The sequence below is a fragment of the Equus asinus genome, chromosome 12 (genome assembly GCF_041296235.1).
Source record: "Equus asinus isolate D_3611 breed Donkey chromosome 12, EquAss-T2T_v2, whole genome shotgun sequence".
NCBI classification, from domain to species: Eukaryota; Metazoa; Chordata; class Mammalia; order Perissodactyla; family Equidae; genus Equus; species Equus asinus.
In genome coordinates this window covers 43389396-43414211 of record NC_091801.1, presented here as the reverse complement: position 1 = coordinate 43414211, position 24816 = coordinate 43389396, and the positions used below count along the sequence as shown (strand labels likewise).

Below are 24816 nucleotides of genomic sequence, written 5' to 3'. Positions count from 1 at the left end.
GTGGACACAATTCCAGAAGCCATTAATAGGCCTGCCTTTAAAAAGTATTTGTGGTCAAATAAGTTTGGAAATGTCTCCCCTGATGGAGCTTAACTGTGCTCATTAATATATTAAAAGCTCTAAAAGATAAATAGAAACTTGATTTACTGCAATCTGATCCAGCTTTCTCCAAATGTATTGCCTGCAAAATACATATGTGTGTGTGCATATAGCTCTTAACATTTTATGGGTCAGTATTCTGTCAACGCTGGTTTAATAAATGCAGCTCATATTTAAGATTTCTGTTTGGAAAGAGTTGTAGAGGACCTGTTTAGTACAGTGTTACCAAAATAAAATATGGAATGAATTCATAAGAAAAAATTAAATTTACTGTTTAGTCTGTTTCTCTTATGCATGTAATTTATGTTGAGAATATTTACTCCTGTAAGCCCTTCTTGGCTGCATGTTGTGTTTGTAGTTATTGTGCCAGATTTATTGGCAAGATATTTTGTTTTGTGTCATGTCTAATTTATTAAAGTAAATAAGTTTACCAGATGCTTTGATTCTGAAAGATTGGCATATTTAACAAGTAGGACTGTAGCTGCCCTAAAGAGATTGTAAAATTTTACTTGATCAAAGACTACTAATTTAGTTTTACCAGATCCTAAGTGACATGTTGTTAATAAATCAGTTTGACAGATTTTCTTATACATGTCATCAGTTAAATAGTTCCTAATCAAAAACCACTAACCAGTGTTCATTCATGTTATCCAGGAAGTGCTGGGCCCTTGGGATTGCTAATTAATGCTTTTATTCATCATCACTGCATTGCCTTTTCTTACCTCCTTTATTGAGAAGATCAAGGCCATTGTGTTTCATTTCTAAATCCTTTCACTCTCCATTAGATTCCTTCCCTATTCTTTCTGATCTCTTGTTTCCTTCCATAATCAGAGGAAATTGTAGCCCTGAGTCATTTCATTTCTGTGACCTGGATCTTATCCCTTCTACTGTCCTTCCTGATTCCTTTTTCTTCTCCTGTCTTTACGTTTCTTCTTGCCCTTAGCTAGTGGATAGTATCTCTGAAAATCCAAAATCAAATTCATTATCTTCCCCCATAAACTTGATTCGTCTTTTATGTGCCCTGCTTTTATACCATTGATCTTCCCTGACCTTCAAGATGGAAAACATGAAATAGTAGCTGACTTTCCCTCTTTTGTTCATCATCTTCAGCAGCAGCTCATTCTTGTTAGTATCATTCACAAAACTTTTCGTACTTCATTCCTTCTTTTGTATTTTCATCACTATTACCTTAGGTTTTCCCTTCTTGCACCTTCTTTTTTTAATTACATTTTTATTGAGATAGAATCCACAACGCATGAAATTCACCCTTAAATTTTAAACTGTCAATTCAGTGGTTTTTAGTATATTCATAGAATTTTGCAACCATCACTGCTACCTAATATCAGAATGTTTTCATAACTCCAAAAAGAAGCCCTGTACCCATTAACAGAAAATCCCCATTCCCCACTTTCCACTAGCCCCTGGAAACCATTAATTTACTTTTCTGTTTGCATGTCAATTTCTGCTAAAAAGACTGCTGGAATTTTGATAGGGAGTGTATTGAATCTGTAGATCAGTTTCAGGAGTATTATCATCTTAATACTATTAAGTCTTCATATCCATGGACATAGAATGGTTTTCCATTTATTTAAGTTATCTCTAATTTATTTCTCCAATATTTTGTAGTTTTCAGTATACAAGTCTTATGCCGTTGTCATTAAGCTTATGCCTCTAAATTGGGAATTTTTTAAAATGCTGTCGTAAATGGAATTGTTTCTTAATTTCATTTCCAAATTGTTCTTTGCTAGTGTTTAGAAATGCAGTTGACTTTTGTGTATTGATAGTGTGTCCTGCAGCCTTGCTGAAATCTTGTTTATTAGTTCTAATAGTTTTTTAGTGGTTTCCTTAGGATTTTCTATATACAAGATCATGTCATCTACAAATAGAGATAGTCTAACTTCTTCCTTTTCAACCTGGACACTCTTTATTTCTTTTTCTTGCCTAATTTCTCTCACAAGAACTTCCAGTACGTATTGAATAGAAGTGGCAAGAGTGGACATCTTTGTCTTGTTCCTGATCTTAGGGAGAAGGCTTTCAATCTTTCAATATTAAATACAATATTAGCCGTGGTTTTTCTTAGATGCTGTCTAGCAGTTTGAAGAAATTGCCTTTTGTTCCTGGTTGGTTGGTTCTTTTTTTATCATGAAAGGCTGTTGAATTTTGTTAAATGCTTTTTCTGTTTCTATTGAGTTGAACATGTATTTTTCTCTGTATTTTATTGATAACAGTGTATTAAATTGACTGATTTTCACATGTTGAACTGACCTTGTATTCCTTCGATAAATCCTGTTTGGTCATGGTACACAGTCTGTTTTTTATGTTGCTGATTCAGTTTGCTTTATTTTATTGGGAATTTTGGAGTCTGTATTCATAGGAATATTGGTCTATACCTTCTTTTCTTGTGACATCTTTCTCTGGCCTCATAGAGTGAGCTGGGAACTGTTCTTTCCCCTTTTACTTTTTGGGAGAGTTTGTGAAGGATTGTTGTTAATTTTTTGAGCATTTGGATTCACTAGCGAACCCTCTGGACCTGGGCTTTTATTTGTGGAAAGTGTTTTTGATGCTAATTCAGTTGATTTACTTGATATAAATCTATTCAGATTTTCTGTATCTTCTTGAGTCATTTTCAGTAGTTTGTGTCTTTTTAGGAATTTGTTCCTTTTTACATTAGTAATTTGATGGCACATAATTGTTCATAATATTTTCTTATAAACTTTTTTGTGTCTGTAAGATTATTAATGATGTCCTCTTTTTCATTCTTGATTTTAATAATTTGAGTCTTCTCTTTCCTCTTTATCACCCCTTGGGTTAGTCTAGCTAAAGGTTTGTCAGTTTTGTTGATCTTTTCAAAAAACCAAAGTTTGATCTGTTTGATTTTTTTTTTCTATTACTTTTCTATTCTCTATTTCACTTATTTCTTCTCTATTATTTCCTTCCTTCTACTTGCTTTGGGGTTACTCTTTTTGATTTAGTTTCTTAAGGTGGAAGGTTAGGTTATTGATTTGAGATTTTTCTTTTTTTTAAATGTAGGCATTTTCAACTATCAATTTCCCTGTGTTCTGCTGTTTGTATATCGTGGTTTTGGTTTTTGTCATCTCAAAGTATTTTCTAATTTTCCTTGTGATTTCTTTTTTGGTCCATTGGTTATTTAGGAGTGTTTAATTTCCACTTACTTGTGAACTTCTCAAGTTTCCTCTATAATTGATTTCTATTCCATTCCATTGTGGTCAGAGAGCATACTTTGTGTGATTTCAATCCTTTTAAATTTATTGAAGCTTATTATTCAGCTATTATTGTTGAGCTGTCTGTTTCTCCCTTTATGTCTGTCAGTTTTTGATTCATGCATCTTGGGGCTCTATTGTCAAGTGTGTATATGTTCATAATTGTTAGTCTTCCTGATGGATTGATGCTTTTATTATTATAAAATGTCCTTCTTTGTCTCTAGTAGTAACTTTTATCTAAATGTTTATTTTATCTTATGGGTACAGGCACAACTCAGAGATATTGCGGGTTTGGTTCCAGCTCACTGCAATAAAATTTATCACAATAAAGCGAGTCACATGAATTTTTTGGTTTCCCAGTCCATATAACAGTTATGTTTACACTATACTATAGTCTATTAAGTCTGCAATAGCATTATGTCTAAAAAAACAATGTATGTACCCTAATTAAAAAATACCTCAGGGACCGGCTGGCCCTGTGACCTAGTGGTTAAGTTCGGCACGCTCCACTTTGGTTCCGTTTCTGGGCTCAGACCTACACCACTTGTCAGCAGTCATATTATGGTGGTGACCTACATACAAAATAGAGGAAGATTGGCACAGATGTTAGCTCAGGGCAAGTCTTCCTCAAGCAAAAAAAGGAAGATTGACAACAGATGTTAGCATAGGGCAAATCTTCCTCTGTAAAAACCAAAACAAAAACAAAAATCTTTATTGCTAAAAAATACTAACCATCATCTAAGCATTCAGTGAGTCATAATCTTTTTGCTGGTGGAGGGTCTTGCCTTGATGTTGATGGCTACTGACTGATCAGGGTGGTGGTTGCTGAAGGTTGGAGTGGCTGTGGCAATTTCTTAAAATAAGACAACGATGAAGTTTGCCACATCAATTGACTCTTCCTTTTGTGAACGATTTCTCTGTAGCATGTGATGCTGTTTGATAGCATTTTACCTACAGTAGAACTTCTTTCAAAATCAGAGTCAGTCTTCTCAAATTCTGCTGCTGCTTTAACAACTAAGTTTATGTAATATTATAAATCCTTTATTGTCATTTCAACAGTCTTCACAGCATCTTCACCAGGATTAAATTCTATCTCAAGAAACCACTTTCTTTGCTCTTTCATAAGAAGCAACTCCTTATCCATTCAAATTTTATCATGAGATTGCAGCAATTCAGTCACATCTTCAAGCTTCCCTTCTAATTCTAGTTCTCTTGCTGTTTCCACTACATCTGCCGTTACTTCCTTCAATGAAGTCTTGAAACCCTCAAAGTCATCCATGAGGGTTGAAATAAACTTCCTCCAAACTCCTGTTAATGTTGATAGTTTGACCTCTTCCCATGAATCATGAAATGACTGTGCATTGTCAATGAGCAGTACTATTTTGAAAGGAATCATTTTTCCTGAGCAGTAGGTCTCAACAATGGGCTTAAAATATTCTGTAAACTATGTTGTAAACAGATGTGCTGTCATCCAGGCTTTATTATTCAATTTATAGAGCACAGGCAGAATAGATTTAGACTAATCCTTAAGGACCTTAAGGATTTTTGTAATGAGCATTGGTTTCAACTTAATGTCTCCAGCCCCTAATAAGAGAGTCAGCCTGTCCTTTGAAGCCGGGCATTGACTTCTCCTCTCTAGCTATGAAAGTCCTAGAGGGCATCTTCTTCCAATATAAGGCTGTTTTGTCTACATTGAAAATTTGTTGTTTAGTGTAGCCACCTTCATTAATTACCTTAACTAGATGTTCTAGATAACTTATTTCTTAATTAAGGTCACATTGTTTTATAACATTATGTAAATTTCAGGTGTGCATCATTGTGTTTTGACTTCTGTATAGACTGCATGGTGTTCACTACCAAGAGTCTAGTTGCCATCCATCACTATACATACACATGTAACCCTTTACCCCAAACCTCCCTGCCTTTCCCCTCTGGTAACACCAATCTGTTCTCCGTATCTATGTGTTTGTTTATCTTCCACATATGAGTGAAGTCATACAGTAATTTTCTTTCTCTGACTTTTTTTGCGTAGCATAATACCGTCAAGGTCCATCCATGTTCTCTCAAATGACGAGATTGCTCCTTTTTTAATGGCTGAGTAGTATTTCTTTATCCATTTGTCTGTTGGTGGGCCTTAGGTTGCTTCCAAGTCTTGGCTATTGTGAATAATGCTGCAGTGAACAAAGGGGTGCATATATCTTTTTGAATTAGTGTTTTCATGTTCTTTGGATAAATACCCTCTTCTGGATAACTTGCTGCGGCTTCTACATCAGCACTTGCTGCTTCACCTTGCACTTTTTTGTGTTGTGGAGATTCCTTCTTTCCTTAAACCTCATGAAGCAACCTCTGCTAGCTTCAAACTTTTTTTCTGCAACTTTCTCACCTCTTTCAGCCTTCATGGAGTTGAAGAGAGCTAGGGCCTTGCTTGCTCTGAATTAGCCTCTGGCCCAAGGGAATGTTCTGGCTGGTTTGATTCTCTATCCAGACCACTAAAACTTTCTCTACATTGGCAATAAAGTTGTTTTGCTTCCTTATCATTTGTGTGTTCGCTGGAGTAGTACTTTTAATATCCTTTAAATACTTTTCCATTGCATTTACCGTTTGACTAATTGCTTGGCACAAGAGGCCTAGCTTTTGGTCTGTCTCAACTTTTGACGTGCCTTCCTCGCTAAGCTTAATCATTTCCACCTTTTGATTTAAAGTGAGAGAAGTACGACTCTTCCTTTTAATTGAACACTTAGAGGCCATTGTAGGGTTATTAACTGGCCTAATTTCAATATTGTTGTGTCTCAGGGAATAGGGGGGCCCAAGGAGAGGGAGAGAGCTGGAGGGATGGCCAGTCGGTGGAGCAGTCAGAAGCCATACAACATTTATCAAGTTCACTGTCTTATATGGGCACGGTTTGTGGCACCTCAAATAATTACAGTAGTAACATCAAAAATCAGTGATCACAGATCACCATAATAAATATTAATAATAGTTAAAAATTTAGTATTGTGAGAATTACCAAAATGTGACACAGAGACTCAAAGTGAGCCAATGCTGTTGGAAAGACAGTGCCGGTAGACTTGCTCGAGGCAAGGTTGTCACAAACCTTCAGTTTGTGAAAAACGCATTATCTATATAGCACAATAAAGCAAAGCACAATAAAATGAAGTATGCTTGTATAGCCACTCCAGCTCTGTTTTGGTTACTGTTTGTATGGTGTATTTTTTCTACCTTTTAACTTTCAACCTATTTGTGTCTTTTAGTCTAAACTGTGTCTCTTGCAGATAGCGTATGATTGGATCCCGTTTTGTTTTATTTTTTACATTCTGCCAATTTCTCCCTTTTAATTGGTATATTCAGTCCACCTGTGTTTAATTATTATTGATAGGTAGGATTTGTGTCTGCTGTTTTGCTCTTTACTTTCTATATATCTTTTTTGTTTCTCTTTATCTCCATTATGTCTTTTGTGTTAAGCAGGTCATTTCTATTGTGCCATTTTGATTTCCTTGTTTCTTTTACCTTTTTTTAAAGTTATTTTCTTAGTGGTTGCCCCGAGTACTGCAATTAACACCTTAATTTAATACAGTCTAGTTCAAGAGAACAGATTGGTGGTTGCCAGAGGGGAAAGGAGATGGGGGGAGGGCGAAAGGGGTAAAGGGGCACATTTGTATGGTGGACAGATGGCGACTAGACTTTTGGTGGTGAACACAATGTAATCTATACAGAAGTCAAAATATAATGATGTACACTTGAATTCATATCATGTTATAAATCAATGTTATCTCAAAAAAATCTAGTTCAGGTTAATACCAACAGAATTTCAATAGTATACAAAAAACTGCTACAGTATGGCTTTGTTCCCTTCCCCTTCATTTGTGCTGTTGTCATATCATTTACTTTTTGTGTGTGTGTGTGTGTGAGGAAGATTGGCCCTGAGCTAACATCTGTTGCCAATCTTCCTTTTTTTGCTTGAGGAAGATTGTCCCTGGGCTAACATCTATGCCAGTCTTCTTCCATTTTGTATGTGGGATGTCACCTCAGTGTCGCTTCATGAGCAGTCTGTAGGTCTGCACCTGGGATCTGAACCCGCAAACTTGGGTCACTGAAGGGGAGTGTGCGAATTTAACCACTACACCGCAGGGTCGGCCCCATGACTTACATTTTTATACATTATGAGCCCATCCACACAGTTTTATCATTATTGCTTTACTCCATTGTCTTTTAATTCAGATAAGAGAAGAAAAGAATTATAAGCAAAATATGTTTATACTGCCTTTTGCCTAGGTAGATAATCTTTACTGACACTATTTTTTCGTGAAGGTTCAAGTTATTGTCTATTGTCCTTTCAGGTCGGCCTGAAAGACTTCCTTCAGTATTTTTTGTAGAGAAGATCTGCTAGTGACAAATTTTCTCTTTCTCCTTTTTTAAAAAAAATCTGGTCTTGTCTTTATTTCTTCCTCATTTTTGAAGATTACTTTTGTCAGTTGTAGAATTCTTGGTTGATAGTGTTTGTCTTTCAGCCCTTTGAATATATCTTTCTACTACATTCTGGCTTTTATGGTTTCTAATGACAAATCAGTTCTTAATCTTATTGAGGACCGTTTTTATTAGTTGAGTCACTTCTCTCTTGCTGCTTTCAAGATTCTTTCTTTGTCTTTGACACTTAACAGTTTGATCATGGTGTGTCTAAGTGTGGCTGTCTCTGAGTTTATTCTACTTGGAGTTTGTTGATTCTCTTAGAAGTATAGATTAATGTTTTTCATTAGATTTGGAAAGTTTTCAGCCATTATTTCTTCAGATATCCTTTCTTACTCTTTCTCTCTTTCTGGGTCTCTTATTATGCATATGTTGGTGCTCCTCATAGTACCTCACAGGTATCTGAGGCTGTGTACATGGTTCTTCATTCTTTTTTCTTTCTGTTCCTTAAAATGAATATTGTCAGTTGACCTGTCTTCAAGGTCACTGATTCTTTCTTTTGCCAGCTCAAATCTGTTGTTGAGTCCCTCTAGTGAAGTTTTCATTTCAGTTGTACTTTTCCACTCTAGAATTTATATTTAGTTTCTTTTTTTATAATTCTTATGTTTTTATTGATATTTTCTTACATAGCATTAGATTTAGATCAGCTTTCTTTCCAGTGTCCTTCCAAACATTTACTTCTGTGATACCTTCTGAATAGTTCTATGTGAGTTCATACCTTCTGGAAGTGGACATCAGATCGTGTGCCTGCACTCTAAAATAACTTTTGGTATCTGTAAAATAAATTCCAAACTTTTTAGCATGGTGTTCAAGATCATTCACTGTATGGCCAAAAAGCTATCTTTGCAACCACTTCTCTCTTAGAAAGCATTTTATACTATGCCGTCATTCATAAATCTCATCTACTTATCCATCTCTCCTTGGCCATGCTTCTCTTAGTTTGTTGGTGTCTGTGTCTCTCACTTTTTTTTGATCAAACTATAATTTGTTCATAGTGTCTGTTTTAATGCATCCTAAATTGTGAAGCCTTTTGAGATTACTTTTCTTTCTGTACACATTGCAGCATGTTGTTGGATTTCTTTTTGTAGATCATTTATTATATATGGCTATTCCCACCCCACTTTCTGAATATTAGGTCACTCAGGTCAGAGACCATGTCTTACTAGATTTTCTTAGAGTATTTGTACAGTGTCTTGTATAATTTAATAGCTGAAGTGTTTTACAAATGAAGAAGGAGATTTAAAATGTTATCATAAATTTGGTAGAATTTTTATTTTCTTGAAATAACTTTGTAGATTATAGTGTAAAGAATCTTCTTAAGAATTCTTTTTCTTTTCTTTTTTTTCTGCTTTTTCTCCCCAAATCCCCCCAGTACATAGTTGTATATTTTAGTTGTGTGTCCTTCTAGTTGTGGCATGTGGGATGCCGCCTCAACATGGCCTTGTGAGAGGTGCCATGTCTGCGCCCAGGATCCGAACTGGCGGAACCCTGGGCTGCCGGAGCGGAGCACGTGAACTTATCCACTTGGCCATGGGGCTGGCCCCTAAAAATTTGTTCTTACTGTTCACAGTCGTATATATGTAGAAAACCTTCAAATTTGCTAAATTTGACCCTAGATTTTCTAAGACTGCTTTTAGTAACAAGTAACTGGATTAGGATTTAAAAGGCATTTAATTTTGTTCAAAACTATTTCTGTTTATAATAATGAAAAGAAAGATAATATGGAGAGATGAAAATTTTGTATCATTCCATATATTTTAATTAGTTTATATAGTTTTTTATCATTCTCCCCAACAATCTTCTTTTTTAAATAGATTTTATTTTTTTAGAGCAGTTTTAAGTTGACTGCAGAATTGTGTGGAAGGTACAGAAAGTTCCCAGATATCCCTTGCCTCCCACAACATGCGCAGCCTCCCCTGCTATCACACAATCTCTTCCACTATTGACCTACCAACCTGCACCAGATTGGTATGTTTGTTACAATTGATGAATTTACATTGACACATTATTATCATAATTCATATCAAAGTCCATGGTTTACAATACTATTCACTCTTGGTATTGAACATTCTGTGCATTTTGACGAATGTATCCACCATTATAGTGTTCCACAGAATAGTTTTACTACCCTAAAAACTGCTGTGTTTCACCTATTATCCTTTCCCCCAACCTCTGCAACAACTGATCTTTTCACTGTCTCCATAGTTTTGCCTTTTCTAGACTGTTATGTAATTGGAATCATATAGTATAGAGTAAGTCTTCCATATCTTTTCATGGCTTGATAGCTCATTTCTTTTTAGTGCTGAATAATATTCCAGTGTCTGGACAGTACTACATTTTATTTATCCATCATTTAGTGAAGAGCATCCTGGTTCCTTCTAAGTTTTGGCAGTTATGAACAAAGCTGCTATAAACATCATGTGCAGGTTTTTGCGTGGACATAAGTTATCCTCATCTCTTGTTTTTTAACTGATTACTTTGGTGTGTTTTCTCTGACCTTTAAAAATAATAGTCATTGTAATACTTTCTGATTCAGCTATACTAAACTTCCTTTCTCTCAGTGAAAGTGGTATGAGGAAGTAGGAGTGAGGAAAGAAGCCAGATAGATGCCTTGATAATTTGTAATCTGGTTAATATACTTATTTCTATAAAATATGTTTAGTCCATTGATTTGTTTATTTTATCATCATTTAGAGGAGAGTTCCTTTAAAGAGAATTCTTCACAGGCTGTTTCTGTCAGTGCATTCTGATTATTTTTAACTCATTTACCTTAATTTTTTTTTTTGATGAAACATACGCTAGATGTTTCATCATCAACCTACCCTTCACCCTCATCTCAGAGCAAATAAACCCCTTGTAGACATAATGGTTTATTGAATTTCTCATTAAAACTGTATGCCCTCTTCCTTAACGTAATATAAGTGACTTCCTCAGTCTAGTGGTTTTTGAAAGGAACAAGCATGCTTCAGGCACAGTATCAGTCTGAGCAGGAATCTATTAAGAATAATTTTCATTGAAATGTGTCTAGTTATGGGGCAAATAATAGGAACTCCAAACAAAATTTTAATTGTTAATGTCTACTTAAAAATACTAAGTCCTACATCTGGATTGGTGAGTATAGTCTCCTGAGGAACCTTTTTCATTTTGAGCCATCTAAAACAGGGCTGTGTTCTATAGATCTGAAACTACTTCAGTGTTCTTTCATATGTGACAACATGGATGGATTTATTGTCATGAGCCAACATTTGTTTTACTGGATGAATTTTCTAGTATTGAATAATTATCGCTCCAAAATTCATTTTATTATGTGGCATACTTTTTAAAGCAGAAAATATTAATTTTTCTACATGACAGAATATAGTCTTAAATATGATAGTTACTGTTTTCTTTAGTTGTTTGCCTTTTCTCCAGAAAGGTAAATTCAGATTCTAGCAGTTCTTTGTTATAGCAGGCATTTTATTAACTCTTGAGTATCAATCAGTATATTGCGTGTTCTGCAAGTGCCAGTGTATTTGCCATTACATATTTTTGTTGAGAAATCTTGGTGCCAGTGAATTGAATACTTGTATTTATCTATTTAATTTGTGAGTATTACACAAAGAAAACTTATTTCATCTTTGAGCTGACTTTGAGCCATTTGTACTGATATAAAACCAAAACATTGAGAGGAAGATTGCAGCAAATGGCTTAAATATCTGAATAAGTTTGGAAGCATCTTTGCAAATTTCTCTGCTCTTAAATTTAACTTGTGTGTGACATTTACAGGGCTGTTGTGGAGATGATAGTGGTCTCATGGAAGTAGAGGGAGCTCATCCATCACGGACGATGAGTATTAATGCTGCAGAGTTAAAACAGCTTCTACAAAGCAAAGAAGAAAGTCCAGAAAATTTGTTCCTTGAACTAGAGAAGCTTGTTTTGGTAAAAAAAGAAAAACAAAAACAGAAACAGCTCATTTCCAAGACATATTTTCGTCTCAATTTTGGCTAGTACACATTTTTTGTGGTGACCTTTTTAAATAGTGAACACTCATTTGGGTATTTATACTATTTGAAATAACTCTTTGAATTAATAATTTGGATGAAGTCCTCCATACTGTTATGAATCTTAAGGAGTAAATGAAGGCAGTAATTTTTCAAGTGTCTATTGTTTGGATGCAGGGGGCCCCCTGCTACCATTCTTTAGAAATAAAATGACAAGTATTTTTGGTGGTGTTTTATTTTAATATGTTTAACGTTAAGTTGGTAATTTCTTGATGGTGCTCCAAATTTCTTAATAAATGAAATAATACAGCCTTTTCTACTAAATGGTCAGTAGATTATGGGCATAAATGTTCAGATTTTACCTGCAGCTTCTTGTTCTGCTTTTGTTTGTGTCTAGGAACATTCAAAAGATGATGACAATCTAGATTCTTTGTTGGACAATGTAGTTGGACTTAAGCAAATGCTGGAGTCATCAGGTGATCCTTTACCTCTTGGTGACCAGGATGTAGAACCAGTACTGTCAGCTCCAGAATCTCTCCAGAATCTGTTTAATAATAGGTAAAATAAGCAATCTTTTGTGGTTGAGTAGATATTGTATATTTAATGGCTGGGGTCTAGAGAGCCAACAAACTATTTTTCTGTAAAAGGCCAGATAGTAAAAATTCTAGGCTTTGCAGGCCACATTCAACCTCTGTTGCATATTCTTCTGTAACTTTTTGTTGTTTCTTTTGGTTTTTAAAAAAACTTTTAAAATATACAAACCATTCCTATCTAATAGGCTGAATGAAAACAGGCCAGTAGAGTGGGGGCCATAGTTTACTGATCCCTGGTCTAAAGGATATATGCCTCTTGATCTTTGGAGCAGTATACTTTTGGAGCATACTGACTCTTCAATGTGATGGAATTATTCTCTAAATTTAGAAAAATTAAATATGGACAGTTTCTGTACACATTGGCACAATGTAGTAAACTTGGCTTTTTGGAAATAAAACCGGGGCTCTGTTTTATTTTATTAAAAGTTTCTGTTATTGGTTTTTAAGGATACTTAATTCTTAAATAGCTTTTTTGAAGGAGTCTTTTTAAGTGCTGATTTTACTAATACTTTAGAGGGTAACATTTTTAATTGTACCTTCCACAGATTTTAATTAGAAGATAGGCTAAAACATTTGATTTTGGAATTCTGCTTTTTACCAAATACTTTTCCTGTTCTAGGACTGCATATGTGCTAGCTGATGTCATGGATGATCAGTTGAAATCTATGTGGTTCACTCCATTTCAGGCTGAAGAGATTGATACAGATCTGGATTTGGTATAAGTAATTTTATTACTAAATATTTAGAGAAACATTGTTGATTTTTTTGTTTCTTTGTGTGTTGTCAGCACTAAAATAGGTTACATGTTATATGACTGTTAAAATTCTCTTGGGGATCAGTACTTCATTATTTTTATTTCAGTCACCCACTTAATGGTGTCCAGGTCTCTCAGTTCTTTATGGTACCTGTTTTGCTTCTTTCTAGTTAGTGAGCTGTATATTTGAGAATGAGACTTCAGGGGAAAATTACATTTTTTGTATAAGTACTCTGAAGCACTCTGTTTTCTTATGTTTATAGGGTATAGAATAAAGTATTGCATAAAATTACAATTCATTCTTGTATTTGGGTTTAAGGAGAGGAATGGTGTTATGGTATCTGCTCTTAATTTGGGGAACTGTAAGGAATATATTTGTTAAAATAATGTAGTGTGAATGGGAATTGACATTCTTAAACATAATGCTGAGTAGGTAAGAGTGCAGTTAAAGATTTAAAATTCAGCGCAGTCTGTTTTATGCTTCTCAGAGATGTATTAGGGAGGATGATTTTAGCCACATCTTATTGTACCATATATTGGTTTTTTTCCTTGATCAAAGAAATAAATATATATTTGGATATTCGCTGGACCAAAAAATGCTAGTTTTCACCATGTGCAATAAAAGGAAAAGAATGATTTACTTCACCGTTAAGGTGTATTTAGCGTATTGAGGGCTCCTTGTTTTTCTTTAAAGTATCACATAACATTCAATTAAAATTGCATTAAAGAATTCATTTCTGCTGGCCCTGTGGCCTAGTGGTTAAATGTGCATGCTCTGCTTCTGCGGCCCAGGGTTTCACTGGCTCTGATCCTGGGCATGGACATGGCACCACTCGTCAGACCATGCTTACGCGGCATCCCACATAGCACAAACAGAAGGACCTACAACTAGAATATGCAACTATGTACTAGGGGACTTTGGGGAGAAGAAGAAGAAAATAAAAAACAAGAGAATTCATTTCTTTTTTAGTGTAAATTGTTCAGAGTCTTCAGAGCCGCGCTATCCAATAGAACATTATGCAGTGATGGAAATATTCTTTGCCCTGCTAACCTCATGTGACTTTTGAGCAATGAAATGTTGCTAGTGTCACTAATGAGCTGAATTTTATTTTGACTTAATTTTAAATAGGCATGTGTGGTTAGTGGCCTACCATATTTGGCATCACAGGTCTAAAATATTTGTGTTAGAAGTTGTTCTTTTTTAATAACTTTATCTTGAATTGCAGTGAGGATCTTGACCTTACGTGGTTTAGGGAAATTTTAGGTCTTTTAGGTTTGATAAATTTGAATAAAAGCTAATAAGTAAATGTAATTTTCATTTCTTTGAAAGTAACCTTAGGTCAGAACTTCATTAAATGCATAGAACTTTGAGATCTGTGGCACAAAATCCTTTTATAATAGTCATGTTGACTATACAAGGGCTTGCAGAGTATGTTATTTTCAGATTCTTTTGGAAAAGTTCTGGAGATACTACATTGTTAATTTATATTCAGAAATCCCTTGTCAGGCAGCAGAGGTCTCCCAGATTAACACCTCTTCTTTGAGGAGGAATACCATCCTTCATTCCACAAGCAGCTGAATTCCTAAGACTTTTTTTTGACTACTAATGATGTTGTTTTTTTAAAAGATGAGAGAAAGAGGCAGATCTATAATTTATATGACAGATATAATTTATACGAAATAAGAATTTCTGTAATTAAATGTTACATTAATAGTTATATTTAAGGTGTATTTTTCATTTTGTTTCATTTTCATGACTGCAGGTAAAGGTTGACTTAATTGAGCTGTCTGAAAAATGCTGTAGTGACTTTGACTTGCATTCAGAATTAGAGCGCTCCTTTTTGTCAGAACCATCATCTCCAGGGAGAACCAAGACTACTAAAGGATTCAAACTTGGGAAACACAAGCATGAGACCTTTATAACTTCAAGGTAAAATTTATTCTACTGAAGATCTTGATTGTGGTCATGTAAGCTTATTTATTTTAATGTAATTTAAGATAGAGACATGACTATTAAAAGGAAATTGACATAATTCAATCATGAATATTGTTTGGAATTTGTTTAAAAGATAATAATTTGGCCAAGACATACTCAGTACATTTGTTATTTTGTTCTACTTTATGAGAGTTTGGAAGACTTAAACAAGAGGTGAACTAGATTATTTTAAATAATTGTTAGTCATACCAGTAAATGTGAGAACCATTCTTAGCTACTTTTGTTGTAGTTCCCTGGAAAGTAATAGAGGTATTTGCAAAGTTAACACAATTGGAATAAGAAATAATTTAAATGTAGTTTTCATTATTGCAAGGATTGACTTAGGTTTTCATTGGAAATATGAAAAAAATAAAAAGTTTTCATGGAATATCTTTGTTTTAATAGTGGAAAATCTGAATACATTGAACCTGCCAAACGAGCTCATGTTGTGCCACCACCAAGAGGAAGGGGCAGGGGAGGATTTGGACAAGGTATACGACCCCATGATATTTTTCGTCAGAGAAAACAGAACACAAGCAGACCACCGTCTATGCATGTGGATGACTTTGTTGCAGCTGAAAGTAAAGAAGTGGTCCCTCAAGATGGAATACCCCCACCAAAACGGCCACTCAAAGTATCCCAGAAGATTTCTTCTCGTGGTGGATTTTCAGGCAATAGAGGAGGACGGGGTGCCTTTCACAGTCAGAACAGGTTTTTCACACCACCTGCTTCAAAAGGTGACTACTTAATGTATGTTTTCTAATGGGTTAGAATATTAGAATATTGAATGGAAGTGATTTAGATGGAAATGATTCAGATAAGTATTTTTCTGTTACTGCAGTTAAGCTGCCTCTAGACCAAAAGTACTATTTGTGGAGTACTTTATTGGATAGAAAAAAATCTTGTTTCACGTTAATCTTTGATTAATTGCACATTTCGTGATGAGTTTAGAAGTCTTGCCTTATTTTTTTCCTTTTTACGTTGCAAATTGTGTTTATCTTTTCTGAATAATATCCATACATTATTTTCACAACTGGGCTTATCAACACTTTCCTTAGGATTGTTCTGTGTAGTTCACCATTGATTCTTTTATCTACTTGCTTCCTAATGTTATATTTAATCTGTTTTAAATTGTCTCAAAGTTTTAGAAACTCTGAGTGTACATATAGAAATTATACTTCACTAGGGGATTGATGACATGTTTTCCTGCTACTGAGTTAGAAGGGTGGGAATGAAAGAGAATAAGAGTTTACATTAGTAACAAACACTTATGTAACTGTATTAGGAACTATTATAAGCACTTCACATATAGTACTCTCACATCAACCCCATCAGGTAGGTTCTGTTAGTACCCCCACTTTACAGAAGAGAAAACTCCATCAGCTGACCAGAACACATAATGTAAGTGGCAGAACCAGTATTTGAACCCTGGCAGTCTGGTTCCAGAAAATCTAGTCCTAACCACGTATGCTTCTGCCACTCTATAGTATATTTCATTTATAGGATTTCATACTTTCTCTTCCGTTACTTTTGAAGATTAAGGAAAACCTGCCAAATCTTCCTTAATCTAGTTGAAGTTGTGATGAAACTAGATTTTTGATTGTATTGCCTGTGTTTAGGAAACTACAGTCGTCGGGAGGGAACAAGAGGCTCCAGTTGGAGTGCTCAGAATACTCCTCGAGGAACTTACAATGAAAGTCGCGGAGGCCAGAGCAATTTTAATAGGGGCCCTCTTCCACCATTACGACCGCTTAGTTCTACAGGTATACATCCTTCTACTTGACACTGCTGAGAGAGGGAGGCAAATCCTCCTTTTCAAATTATTGAATATGGTATAGTCTCATTCTGGGAGAGAATATTTTAGAATGTAGACTTATAATTCTAGAGGCAATTTAATGTTATATCTGTGAATGAGTGCCCAATGTACATCTTCTATAGAAATGGTCAAAATTTTATTTATTTATTTATTTATTTTAATTTTTTTTTTTTTAAGATTTTATTTTTCCTTTTTCTCCCCAAAGGCCCCGGTACATAGTTGTGTATTATTAGTTGTGGGTCCTTCTAGTTGTGGCGTGTGGGATGCCGCATCAGCATGGCCTGATGAGTGATGCCATGTCTACGCCCAGGATTCGAACTGGCGAAACCCTGGGCTGTGGAAGTGGAGTGTGCGAACTTAACCACTTGGCCACAGGCTGGCCCCAGAAATGGTCAAAATTTTAGATCCTAAACTATGTGTATAATCTGAGCAGTTTCATGGTGATATGTTTTTTCATATTTCAATAATGAAAGCCAATCCTTAAGGTACCTTTTTGACCAAAGTATTTTAATAACATATCCTCACAGAGTATATTCTATTTTTGTTTTCAGTATTGTCTTGTATATGTAAGCATATAATCTTTTTTTTCCTAAAACATTACTATGTCCAGGCCAGAATTCTGGTCGAAAGTAGCTTTTGGTTTCAAATGCACATTTTCTTGTAACCACTTTATTTGAAATATAATTTTCACATATCATACAATTTGCCTGTTTAAAGTGGATAATTTAGTGGTTGTCAGCACATTCACAGAATTTTTGCATGGATTTTAAAGGAGCAAAGAATACAATAGCTCCCCCTTACTCGTGGTTTTGCTGTCTGTGATTTCAGTTACCTGCAGTCAACCACAGTCCAGAAATATTAAATGGAAAATTCAGAAATAAACAATGCATAGGTTTTAAATTGCTGTGCTGTTCTCAGTAGCATGATGCAATCTTGTCGTCCCATTCCATCTCACTTGGGATGTGAATCATCCCTTTGTCCAGTGTATCCACGCTCTATATGCTACTGCCCATTAGTCACTTACTAGATGTCTTGGTTAATTATCAGATCGACTGTCACAGTATTGCAGTGCTTGTGTTCAAGTAACCATTATTTTACTTAATAATGACCCCAAAGTGTAAGAGTAGTGATGTTGGCAATTCAGAGATGCCAGACAGAAGTTATTATTGTTAATCTCCTATTGTGTCTAATTTATAAATTAAACTTTATCATAGATACGTATGTATAGGAAAAAAGCATTATATATATAGGGTTTGGTACTGTCTACAGTTTCAAGCATCCACTGGAGGTCTTGGAATGTATCCCTTGAAGATAAGGGGGGACTACTGTAATTCCTGTCTTGATGTGAGCTCTGTTATAGATTAGTATTTATATAATGAGAAAGGAAAGAATGTTGCAACTAAAAACTATATTCTTTCTTTTATAGGCTACCGACCAAGTCCTCGTGACCGTGCTTCCAGAGGTCGTGGGGGACTTGGGCCTTCCTGGGCAAGTGCAAATAGTGGCAGTGGAGGCTCAAGAGGAAAGTTTGTTAGTGGAGGCAGTGGTAGAGGTCGTCATGTACGGTCCTTTACACGATAAACGTTCTTTTGGGAACATCCTAAGTGTATATGAATATTTCTTGAGGACAATAAAAATAAAATAAGACATTGAAGGACCAATTTAGACTTAGCAGTTATCTGGAGACATCTGAGAGAATATTTTTATCTGAAGAAAGCAGATTTTGTTTGATACCTGACTCAAGATTTCAATAAAAATTCAAACTTTGTATGTATGTTTGTATATATTTTTTCCCCTTCTTATATGACTATTTACAAAATTTCTTAGGTAGAAAATGAACAATAAAATGTTTTAGGTTTTAGTGTATTTCTTGCCTGTACCACAGATGTTCCCAATACTTTCTCAGCTCATGGTGTCCTATAGTGTTTCAGTAATTTTTCACAGCACACCTAGACCAAAAGAAATGCCTAATACTTCCATTTGTTAAGCAGTTAGGTCCAAACAAATAAGAATTTATGTCATAAGCACTAGTAACTGTGGACACTGCATGGTTTCAAAACCTTGGAATCAGCTTGAACTCTGCCAGTATCATTTCCTGTTCCACTATGCTTTTTGCATAGTACTTTTTATTACAACCTCTGGAAATCCAGTTTTGCAAGATACACTGTCATGGAAAGAAGCATAGTACTATCTAATATTGAAAACGTAAACTACCTCGAGCTAGTAGTTTGTGTTGTGTCCAACAGATGTGTTTCCCTCAAAAATTTAAAATATCCTGTGGTGCCCATGTTCATTTCCTCGGGTACCCTGATGCACAGTTTGGGGAGCCTTTGCTTGCACCAAAAGAAACACGACACTCTTCTGCTTCACGTTAGAAATATGTATATACTTTGCGTTTTAGCTTTATATCAACTTATGCTATTATATTATGCAGTTATTTAAAGTCTAAAATGAGGCATATCCTAATACTGTTATTTTAAGAATCAGAAACGTCTAATAAAATCTAGACTCTATACAGAAATAAAGCGTATAACTTTGAGAAAATAGCCATATTTTTCCCAAGAGGTGTCTTAACACACTGAGCCATAAAATATAGAGTTCAATTAAACAACAAAAGAGTGTATGAGTCTCATTCCATCCCTTTATCACTCTGTTTTGCTGAACTGTTTGTGAAAATAAGAAGTTTGTTAGGAAAACACCTTAGGGAAAAGCTCAGCTCTAAAGATTCTGATGTTTAAGTGAAAGGTAATGGAAATCTTTTAATAAGTAATGGCCTCAAAAAACCCAAGATAACCTAAACCTGTCAATCCTGAAACCTAATGAGCTCACCCTCTCTAAAGATGCATTTTTTACATTAGATAGAATTCAAATGTCTAACACAATTCTCATATCATACTTGTAAAAATAGTTGTTGCTTAAGTAACTACATTTTTTAAATACTAAGAACGTATGGCTGTATATAGATACGTAATTTCTTAATTTGTTTTTTAGCTCTAAGTTAAATGTGATCCCTGAGAAATATCAGAGAACTGTTTCTGCTGTTTGTCTTTTAGGTTTAGGTTAATACCCAGTAATTCAGGCCAGCCAAGGTAATAAATTATTAATGTAGATACAGATTAATATCAGCCCAATTAAAAATGTCCTGAGTAACTAAGAGGCTTGGATAAATGAGCAGAGAAGGAATCCAACATGTTGGTTATCCCTTTTATCCATATATCACTCAGTCTTTCTAACTATCCAGCAAAGGTGGTATCTTGATTTTACAGATGGAGAAAGCTGAGGGGCTTGACTCAAAAGTGATGGAAACAAGATTTAAAACCAGGTTGGCTAGCTTCTAATTCTTTACCTCTTCTTCCCATCTTGGAGAGGTAAGAAGCTACTTTTAAGGTTGAATGGTATTAAAGATCAGAATTAATTTGTCATTTGAGTGAATTTATTATATGGAAGTGGAGTTCCAAAGACCTAACACTGTTTTAGTCATTTCAGAAGTGAGCCAGATAGATACGGGGGGATGGTTGCTATTATATATATTTAGATCTGTATGTAAGACCACATACCTTCAAAAATAAGTGTGAATTTTGTGTGTACTTTGGTAGAATAGGTATATGTATTATTTACAAAACTACTTTGCCTTACATAAGACATTCCAGGGAAGGTTTTCAGTGGTATTTAGAAATTAATGAAAAATGCGGAATACTTTTGAGACAAAACTTTATAACACAAGGAGTTGAAGAATGATTTGTGTTTTTTTGGTAAGAATAAGAAAAAAATGCTCTGAAGTACTGTTATGCTTCATTTAAAAACAACGCTTCTGGTAGTAATCAGTGTGTGTCAAGCACTAGCAGGTTAGTTGTATTGCTTTGTGTAAAAGTAATTGCAAAAACCTGCAGATTGAGAATGTAGGAATGAGAGTATGTCACGTGAGCATCTGCTGTGTTCCATATACCGTAGTACAGCCTGGGGAATATAAGGATGAGTAAGATATATTTTCTTTCCTTAAGAAACTCACAGTCTAATAGAGGAAACAATCATGTAAACAAGTTTTTTAAAAGGTAAAGTTAATGGGTAAGTGAATAAATAGAACACCTCAGCGTTCTTGAATAATCCAACCAGTACATTTCAAAGTGATCTTACTGTGGAGTTTTTTAAGTAACTATGTTTTTAAAATAGCTAAATAAAAAAACACTTGACATTGACATTACAATTGTTTGTCCATAAATAACATCTTTGGAATTGTTTTTATATATAGACAAGGTGAAAAAATTATTTTTGTTGTTAGTGCCATGAGTTGATTCTGACTCCTAGTGACCCTGTGTACAGCAGAGCAGAACCCTGCCTGCTCTTTTTGTGCCATCCTCTCACCTTCTGGCGCTGTATCAAACAATGCTCTGCTGCTATTCATAGGGTTTTCATGGCTAATTTTTTCAGAAGTGGATGACCAGGTCCTTCTTCTGAGTCTGTCTTAGTCTGGAAGCTCCACTGAGACCCGTCCACCATGGGTGACCCTGCCGGTATTTGAAATAACCGGTGGCATAGCTTTCAGCGTCACAGCAGCACACAGCTGCCACAGTATAACAACTGACAGACAGTATTGTGGTTGTACTGGAAATGAATCTGGGCTGCTGTGGTGAGGGTGCCAAATCTTAACCACTAGACCACCAGAGCTGGCTGAAAAAATTATTTATGTGATTTTATTTTTAAATTCGTAGAACAGATTAGGAAGTAATGAGCAAGATAATACAAGGGTCCTGTAAATCCATGAGCTAGAGAAAAGGATGCAAACTCAAGTACTAGCAGTGGCCTGGAAAGTAACAGAAATGAGAGAAGAGAGGCAGATGAAGAATAGACACCGAAAACTGGAGAAGAGTCTGCAGTTGACGCTTTGACCTTAGTACCTGGGAGAAACATGGGAGAGTTTGGAATTGGTGGCCCTGGAGAGTGCCTGCAGTGTTAAAGGAAACTACTCTTCAACTTCAGCTGATTGATACCTTGGATGACTGATGGGTCCAATGCTGATTCATCTACTGACTTCTTACAAAGAATTTTCTTTAATGTTTTTAATTTTATAATTTTTATTTGTGGTAAAAAACAAAATTTGTCATCTTAACCAGTTTTTAGTATACAGTTCAGTAGTGTTAATAATATTTAGATTGTACTTCCATCTCCAGAAGTTTTTCATCTTGCAAATCTGAAACTCTGTACCCATTAAACTACTCCCCGAGTCTCTCTTCCTCCAGCCCCCGGCCACCACCAGAGGCTCTGCTTTCTGTCTCTGAATTTGACTACATAACTCATTTAAGTGTTGTCTTTTTGTCACTGGCTTATTTCATTTAACATCGTGTCCTCAAGGTTCATCCATCTTGTAGCATGTCTCAAAATTTCCTTGCTTATAAGGCTGAATAATATTCCATTGTATGTCTCTACCACATTTTGTTCATTCATCTGTTGATGCACACTTGAGTTGCTTCCACTTTTTGGCTGTTATGAAGAATGCTGCTGTGAACATGGGTGAACAGATGTCTGCTCAAGACCCTATTTTCAGTTCTTTCAGGCATGTACACAGAAGTAGGATTGCTGGATCATATCATAATTCTCTTTTTAATTTTTCTGGGAATTACCATACTATTTTCCATGATGCCTGTACCATTTTACATTTTTGCCAACGAGGGTTCACAATTCTCCACATCCTCATCAACACTTGTTATTTCCTGTTTGTTTTTTAAAGGTTAGCCATCCAAATGGATGTGCTTTTGATTCCTTTAAAGAGAAGCCAAAAATCTGGAAATTAAACCAATTTTAAATGTGATGATTAATTAAAAACATATAAGCCAAACAAAACACATATGCAGGGCGAAATGCAGCCAGAGAGTTCCAGTCTGAAGATATCTATTTTAGATATTGGAACTGGGTTTCTATAAAAACTTGTGTCCATCTGAGACAGTAAAATTTACCAAGTAAATTTGTCATGGGACCTGAAGGCTATAGAGAAGTTCTGTGGAGCTGAAAGGCCTGGGTTTGAGAACGATCTCTATCACTCATTAGCTGTGCAACTTTAATCAACTTTAATCTCTGATCTTAAATCTATCTGTTCTGCCTACCTCACTAGGTTTTGGAGATTAAATAAAGTATGTATTTGAATTTTTTTTATGTGTAGAGCAATATTGTTTTAAATAAGAGCCTCTACTGCCTGGAATAAAGTATACTAAATATGACATACTTGCTAAATTATTTCTGATGTAGAAATTAGTGCCTGCTTAAGAAATAATGTGGAAGTTATGAAAATAGAATTATACTAATGTAGCTCTACCAGACAATTTTGATATGTTTTTAAGGAGATTTTTAGTTTGAGGACAGTATGTGAACATAGATTGTAAGTGAAGACAGTCCAGTTCCTAAGAATTCCCAGGATACTTGGGGCATGTGGTAATAATTTTAAAATACAATATTTATATTTTAAAATATAAAATGGTAGATGGTGTGAATATGCAGAGAATGGTGAATAGTCTACTTTGGCCAGTGTAGGATGCAGGAGCGAGGGGAGAAGAAATGAAGGGAAACTGTACTTGGACATTGGGGCTAAATTATGAAAATTATGAAGGTCTTATTTGCTGAGCTAAGCCATAGGGAGAAACTAAGTTTTTTTGTTGTTAATATGAATGGTATTTTCAAATTCAGTACACTTTTAAGAGCATCTGCTTTTGGCCAGTCACTGTGAAAGATGTTTTCCATAAGTTAACTCACAATCACACCTATGCTTTAGAAAGAGAACTCCTCTTGTGCGGCCGGGAGGATGGATTAGAGAGGGAAGAACCTGAGGCAGGAAGAGCAGTGAAGCAAATATCTAAATCAGTGGTTCTCAAAGAGTGGTCTTCAGACCAGCAGCTCAGCATCACCTGGGAATTTGTTAGAAATGCATATTCTCAAGCACCACCCCAGACCTAAGAATCAGGAGGTGGGGGCCCAGCAATGTGTGTCTTAAGAAGCCCTGGAAATTATTCTGCTAACGTTTGATGCACCCGAAAGTTTGAGAACCACTGATGTATATCAATGGTTTTCAAATTTAGGAATCATCTGGAGAGGTCATTAAAAATGCAGGTCCCGGGGCCTACAAATCTATTTCTACAAATCTTCTCAGGAGATTCTGATAATCAGCCAGGGTTTGATCCGGTGGCCCAAATGAAAAGTAATATCTTTAGCTAACACAGTGGTAATGGAAACAGCGGGATCAAATAGAAAAGATATTTCTCAGGGAATTGAAGCAGCTCAAGAGACTTTGGGGTGGTAAGTAGAGCCATATGCTCCAAATGGATTGCAAAAGGTGAAGATGAAAAGATGACTACCTTTGGTAATTAGGAAAACTTTATAACTTTTGTGATGGCAATTTTATTGGAGTGCAAATTTGGGGGAAGGTAAGTAGAATCAATAATGCTATTTATTGCATGATTGAGAAGTGAGAAAGTATATGTGATGAGTATTTTTTCAGTTTGGTGGAGAACAGAGGAGAGATTGCTAAAAGCTATGTGGACCAAAGCCATCCCCTTCCCAACAGTTTACATGTAAAGATTGCCTTTGCGTTTGTGGCCCTAGACTGTATCTGCAGATCTAGTTAGGTTTTTTTGTGCTTCCATACTTTCAATTACAGACTGCTTTGGAAATTCTGTTTCTGATTTTTGTGTTCTAAGTTCTTCCGTCTCCCTCTTTCAAATCTAAGAACTTCTTAAGTATGCTGCATTGTTTCATGCAGCCTAAGTATCCTTGAAGAGTAATTTTTTTTTTAAAGGTTTTAATTTTTCTTTTTTCTCCCCAAAGCCCCCTGGTACATAGTTGTATACTCCTCGTTGTGGGTCCTTCTAGTTGTGGCATGTGGGACGCTGCCTCAGCGTGGTTTGATGAGCAGTGCCATGTCCGCGCCCA

General features: G+C 35.5%; 1 protein-coding gene across 2 annotated transcripts in view; it reads left to right on the top strand.

Moving 5' to 3' along the window:
* Window positions 1-18676, top strand: part of VIRMA (vir like m6A methyltransferase associated) — a 67007-nt gene extending 48331 nt beyond the window's left edge. The window contains exons 18-24 of one of the 2 annotated variants that reach the window (XM_014841661.3): window positions 11550-11702; window positions 12162-12322; window positions 12977-13073; window positions 14875-15041; window positions 15492-15823; window positions 16706-16849; window positions 18329-18676. In XM_014841661.3, the coding sequence (XP_014697147.1) occupies window positions 11550-11702; window positions 12162-12322; window positions 12977-13073; window positions 14875-15041; window positions 15492-15823; window positions 16706-16849; window positions 18329-18483 (1209 nt within the window). In that variant the 3' untranslated portion in view covers window positions 18484-18676. The remainder of the gene's footprint in view (window positions 1-11549; window positions 11703-12161; window positions 12323-12976; window positions 13074-14874; window positions 15042-15491; window positions 15824-16705; window positions 16850-18328) is intronic. The other variant, XM_014841662.3, reaches the window with a different exon arrangement.
* The last annotated feature ends 6140 nt before the right edge of the window (window positions 18677-24816 follow it).